The 6,470-nt window shown below is 43.8% G+C and overlaps 1 protein-coding gene across 1 annotated transcript in view; it reads right to left on the bottom strand.

Annotated features, from left to right (window-relative positions):
• The window catches only part of ISY1 (ISY1 splicing factor homolog (S. cerevisiae)), a 40,045-nt gene that overhangs the window by 15,480 nt on the left and 18,095 nt on the right, over positions 1 to 6,470 (bottom strand). Inside the window, exon 6 of the mRNA XM_012002215.1 lies at positions 1,914 to 2,026. Coding sequence (XP_011857605.1) covers positions 1,914 to 2,026 — 113 coding nt within the window. The remainder of the gene's footprint in view (positions 1 to 1,913; positions 2,027 to 6,470) is intronic.

Genomic DNA, 6,470 nt, shown 5'->3' with positions numbered 1-6,470 from the left:
GTTGTTCTGCTTCTTTGTACTTTTCTGAACTTAGTGATAATATATTACTTTTATATGTGGAAAATAAAAACAAAATTATTAAGTATTAAAAGTCTCTGGAAGAAAATATATAAAAATATTAATTTTCATATATTTATATTGAATTTATGTTGAATTTGGGTGGTGGAACTTAACATTTCATATATTAATTTTTTCATACATCTGAGACCACTTTTCTAGGTGGATTAATGAGCTGCTTTTAAGCAGCCTCACAGGAAAAATAAAATCTCCACCACACAACTGCTGAAGAGGTCAGGCAAGTGCTCACTCTGGCAGGACATATACTAAAATCAGAATGATACAGAGAAGATTGGCATATAAAAATAAGAAACAACAAAAATAAAATAAATGAAAAGAAAAAAAGAAGTTAGGCAAGACATCCAAGAGAAGAGAAGGCTCCTAGTGCAGTGCCCAGACACAAAAGGGGCTTCAGAAATGGGAGTGTCTTTCCTCTTCTGCAGTGGAAGGCTGAATGCTCCATTTGTATGTACTAGGGTGAGAATTATGGTTATGTGTTAAGACTTTCTCAAAGGTGAAAAGATCAACACGTAGAAAAACTGCATGTGTTTCTTATATAACATGTTATAGTCCATTGATTAGATACTGTTGTTTCCAGTGATCTGAGGTAGGTCTCATCACAGAAGTGTGAAATAATTAGGCTCTGGGGCAGGAGTTTTCAAAACCAAGACCCATTAGTGCGTCATGAAATCAGTTAAGCAGGTCACAAACATCAATTTTTTAAAAACCAAAATAGAACAGAATAAAAAATATCAAAGTATACCATACTACTGTTTTTTCAGCACCGTTGTGTGCTGGCTTGTGATTGTGTGTATGTGTGTCTGTGTGTGTTTCACAATGGGCCATGTTCTTAAAAGTTTGAAAGCTATGTTTCTAGAGTACTGCACTTACAGAAGTCCAAAAAAAGGACAGAATGGAGTGTCTCTATGGCTCTCAGATAACAAAGCCAACAAATGGCTGTCTCCAGTTCCTAAGGTGCTCAAATAATGGGAGGAACCATTGTCATTTTATTTATTTATTTTTTTTTTGAGACAGCATCTTGCTCTGGCACCCAGGCTGAGGTGAGTGGCATGATGACAGCTCCCTGCAGCCTCCACCTCCCAGGCTCAAGCGACCCTCCCACCTCACCCTTCTGGGACTATAAGCATCTGCTACCATGCCTAGCTAATGTTTAAATATTTTGTAGATTAAGGGTCCCACAACGTTGCCTAGGCTGGTCTCAAACTCCAGTGCTCAAGTGGTCGTCCTGACTCAGCCTCCCAAAGTGCTAGGATTACAGGCGTGAGCCACTGCACCCAGCGAAGAACCATAGTCTTTTCTTTCTTTTTTTTTTGTGGGGGGGGAAGGAGTCTGACTCTGTTGCCCAGGCTGGAGTGCAGTAGCGATCTTGGCTCACTGCAACCTCTGTCTTCCAGGTTCGAGTGATTCTCCTGCCTCAGCCTCCCAAGTAGCTGGGATTACAGGATGCATCACCACACACAGCTAATTTTTGTATTTTTAGAAGAGATGGGCTTTTGCCATATTGGCCAGGCTGGTCTTGAACTCCTGACCTCAAATGATCTGCCCACCTCGGCCTCCCAAAGTGCTGGGATTACAGGAGTGAGCTACCACACCCGGGCTCACGGTCATTTTAAACACAAGGCCCAGAGATGAAGCAGCTTACACAAGGCCTTCTGGCTAGTACATACAGATGCCCTGTCTGCTGCGATGCAGGTGCTGTGAAGTCTTCCAGCATCATCCTACCCACCTGTTCACAGGTTTCCTGTATCAAGGGACTACTATGGCAGGAATGGGCTGGGAACTGCTGGGGGTGGAAAACTAGATGGGACCCACCACTGGGGCTGCCATGTACTCACTCCATAATCAGGACCGCCCAGCTCCTTTATCCGGACCTCCCAGTGTCCTTTCTCCCTTAGCAGCTTGTTAATTTCATCATTCAGGTCACGAATTCGAAATTCACCTAAACCAGCTAGAAAACAAAAAGGTTAACAATATAATAATCATCAACACCTCCAACACTTACACTCAATATCATACCCTTAAAATCAATGTCAACATCTACAAAGGTACACTACATAAAAATACTCATCTAAATTGATAAGAAAAATAACCCAAATAAATGAAAGGACAAGAATTATAAAGAGTTTCCACTAGCGTAAGAAAAAAAAAATCCTTGAAACTAATTTCATCCTCACTAGCAACCAAAAAAATACAAACTACCCTGAAACAACCCGGCAGTTCCATTTATACAGCTACTGAAATAACAAGCTCTTAAGAGAGAGGGGGAAATAGTAACCAAGGCCAGCAAAGACACAATGAGGCTGGGATGGGCACCCAGGGCTGGCAGCATTCTATGATGGTTTAGCCTTTTCAGGAAAGCAATGTATTGCTATATGGGAAAAATTTCTGGCGAGGACTATAGGGCTAAGAATTAAGCCTAAGGGATTAATTGAAAGGGATGTGCACAACAAATTTCACTGCGGTGCAGCTGGGGCATCACACCATAGAGAAGGTGGGAAAATGGTTAATGAACCCTAATATGTTGAAATGAAACATCATGTAACTGTTGGAAGGGACAATTTGCACCACACAGTGTAGACACAGCAAGGTCTTTATGAGGTAATGCTGGATGACAACAGCAGGTCCAGAAGGGCTCTTACACCTGGGTTATAGCTAAGACTGATGCTCTAGAAGATGGGCATGAGAGGACTTCTAGGGGTGATGGAAACTGCTTGTGGACGTGGTGGCATTCATGGGTATAAAAATCTGCTGTAATTCATCCAACTCTACATTAAAAATGGAGGAATTTTATTATATGTAATTTTTGCTGGATAAAGTCCATTTTTTAAAAAAAGTCAAACAGGCCGGGCACGGTGGCTCACGCCTATTGTAATCCCAGCACTCTGGGAGGCCGAGGCAGGTGGATCACGAGGTCAGGAGATCGAGATCATCCTGGCTAACACAGTGAAACCCTGTCTCTGCTAAAAATACAAAAAATTAGCAGGGCATGGTGGCGGGCGCCTGTAGTCCCAGCTACTCGGGAGGCTGAGACAGGAGAATGGCATGAACCTGGGAGGTGGAGCTTGCAGTGAGCCGAGATCGTGCCACTGCACTCCAGCCTGGGCGACGAGCAAGACTCCACCTCAAAAAAAAAAAAAAAAAGTCAAACAGGCCGGGTGCAGTGGCTCACGCCTGTAATCCCACCAGCACTCTGGGAAGCCGAGGTGGGTGGACTGCTTGAGCTCAGGAGTTCAAGCCAGCCTGGGCAACATAGTGAAATCCCATCTCCACCAAAAATACGAAAAATTAACTGGGTGTGGTGGCACATGCCTGTGGTTCCAGCTACTTGGGAGACTGAGGTGGGAGAATCGCTTGAGCCCAGGAGGTGGAGACTGCAGTGAGCTGTGATAGCACCACTGCACTCCAGCCTGGGTGACAGAGTGAGACCTTGACTCAAAAAAAAAAGTCAAGTAAAAAGAATACCCTGTAAGTGGGTGCGGTAGCTCACACCTGTAATCCCAGCCTTCTGGGAGGCACAGGAGGATAGATCACTTGCGGTCAGGAGTTCGAGACCAGCCTTGGCCAACATGGGGAGTCCTTGTTTCTACTAAAAATACAAAAATTAGCCGGAAGTGGTGGTGCACGCTTGTAATCCCAGCTACTGAGGAAGCTTGAGGCAGAAGAATTGCTTGAGCCTGGAAGACAGAGGTTGCATTGAGCCAAGATCATGCCACTGCACTCCAGCCTGGGCGACAGGGCAAGACTGTCTCAAAAAAAATAAATAAATAAAAAGTTTTTAAAAAAATACATTTTAGAACCTCCCACTCCCATGTTCTGTTCTGTTAAGAAAGAAAAAGATCTGCCACCACCATGGTGAGACTTTCCAGTGCTAACGACACAGAGAACTCAAAGCAGCCCAATCATCTGCCCAATCATCTGAGGGCCTCAACCAAAGCAAACGGAGAGGATCCCAGAAGCCTCTCCCAAAGCAAAGCCAAGACATCTTGGAGAAAACAAGAATCACATGTTTTACGTTTTTTCATTGACTTTCCAAAATCTATATATAAAAACATTACTTTTTGGTACATAATGAGTTTTCACAAATGCATATAATCATGTAATCATGACCACAATTAAGACACAGAAAGTTCCATCGCCCCAAAACATTCCCTTATGTGCCACTATAGTCACCCCCTCCCCTTACCCAACTTTTGGCCACTAGTAAACATAATGTATTTTGTTCCTATAATTTTGCTTTTCCAGAACATCATATAAATGGGATCATAAACTATACAGCATTTTGAGTTTTGTTTCTTTCACTCAGCATTATGCTCAAAAGCATGCTTTTGAGATTCATCTATATATTTTAATTTTATTTATTTACTTTATTATTATCATTTACAAAGATGAGGCCTTACTATGTTGCCCAGGCTGGTCCCCAACTCCTGGGCTCAAAGCGATCCTCCCACCTTGGTCTCCCAAAGTGCTGGGGATTATAGGCATGAGCCACAGTGCCTAGTCTATATGTTTGTTTTTACTGCTGAGTATTATTTTATTGTATAGACACACCTCAGTTTGTTTATCCATTCACCAGAAGGACCTTTGGGTTGCTTCCAGTTTGGGGACTACTATAAACATCATGTATGAGTTTTTGTGTAACAGAAAAGGATTACATTTCTCTTGGAGAAATATCTAGGAATGGAATTGCTGGATCACAGGTTAAGTGTATGTTTAACTTTATAAGAAACCACCAAACCCCATTTTAAAGTAGCTGTTCCATTTTGCCTCCTCACTACCAGTGCATGTGAGTTCATTACTTCACATACTCACCAGCACTTGGCATTGTCACTATTTCTTTAAGTCATTCTATTAAGTGTGTAGTATCCCACTGTTGTTTTAATCTGCATTTCCTTTATGACTATTATGTTAAATACATGAAAAGATGCTCATCTGCCTCTACATTTTTTTTTTTTTTTTTTTTGAGACAGTCTCGCTCTGTTGCCCAGGCTGGAGTACAGTGGTACAATCTCAGCTCACTGCAACCTCTGCCTCTCAGGTTCAAGCTATCCTCATGCCTCAGCCTCCCAAGTAGTTAGTATTACAGACGTGAGCCACCACACCCAGCTAATTTTTGTAGTTTTAGTAGAGACAGGGTTTTGCCATCTTGGCCAGGCTAGTCTCAAACTCCTGGCCTCAAGTGATCCACCCATCTCGGCCTCCCAAAGTGTTGGGATTACAGGTGTGAGCCACCGTGCCGAGCCTACATATTTTCTTTGGTAAAGTATCTGTTCAAAATTTTGTCCACTTCTTAAAACAAATTATATTTTCTTTTTTCTTTTTTTTTTGAGATGGAGTCTCACTCTGTCACCCAGGCTGGAGTGCAGTGGCACGATCTCTGCTCACTGCAAGCTCCGCCTCCTGAGATCACGCCACTTCCCACCTCAGCTTCCCGAGTAGCTGGGACTACAGGCGCCCGCCACCAAGTCCGGCTAATTTTTTTTGTATTTTCAGTAGAGACGGGGTTTCCCTGTGTTAGCCAGGATGGTCTCAATCTCCTGACCTTGTGATCCACTCGCCTCGGCCTCCCAAAGTGCTGGGATTACAGGTGTGAGCCACCACGCCCTGCCGCAAATTATATTTTCTTATTGATCAATTTTTAAGAGTTATTTGTCATCCCTTTCTCCACTGAATTGTTTTCATAACTTTGTCAAAAGTCAATTGACCAAGCCAGACATAGTGGCTCATGCCTGTAATCCCAACACTTTGGGAGACACGGATGGGAAGACTGCTCAAGTCCAGCCTGGGCAACAAGAGCCCATCTTTACAAAAAATTTAAAAATTAGCCAGGCAGGGCTGGGCGCAGTGGCTCACACCTGTAATCCCAGCACTCTGGTAGGCCGAGGCGGGCAGATCACATGAAGTTGGCAGTTCGGGACCAGTCTGACAAACATGGAGAAACCCTATCTCTACTAAAAATACAAACAATTAGCTGGGCGTGGTGGTGTGTGCCTGTAATCCCAGCTACTTGGGAGGCTGAGGCAGGGGAATCGCTTGAACCCAGGAGGTGGAGGTTGCAGTGAGCTGAGATCACGCCACTGCCCTCCAGCCTGGGCAACAAGAACGAAACTCCATCTCAAAAAAAAAAAAAATTAGCCAGGCCTGCCAGGCACAGCAGCTCACGCCTGTAATCCCAGCACTTTGGGAGGCCAAGGTGTGCAGATCAGGTCAGGAGATGGAGACCATCCTGGCTAACACAGTGAAACCCCGTCTCCACTAAAAAAAAAAAAAAATATATATATACAAAAAAATCTGCCATGCATGGTGGCATGCATTTGTAGTCCCAGCTACTCGGGAGGCTGAGGCAGGAGAATTGCTTAAACCCTGGAGGCAGAGCTTGCAGTGACCCGAGATCG

The sequence above is a fragment of the Mandrillus leucophaeus genome, unplaced genomic scaffold (genome assembly GCF_000951045.1).
Source record: "Mandrillus leucophaeus isolate KB7577 unplaced genomic scaffold, Mleu.le_1.0 Scaffold680, whole genome shotgun sequence".
NCBI classification, from domain to species: Eukaryota; Metazoa; Chordata; class Mammalia; order Primates; family Cercopithecidae; genus Mandrillus; species Mandrillus leucophaeus.
This window is presented reverse-complemented; position numbering and strand designations above follow the sequence as displayed.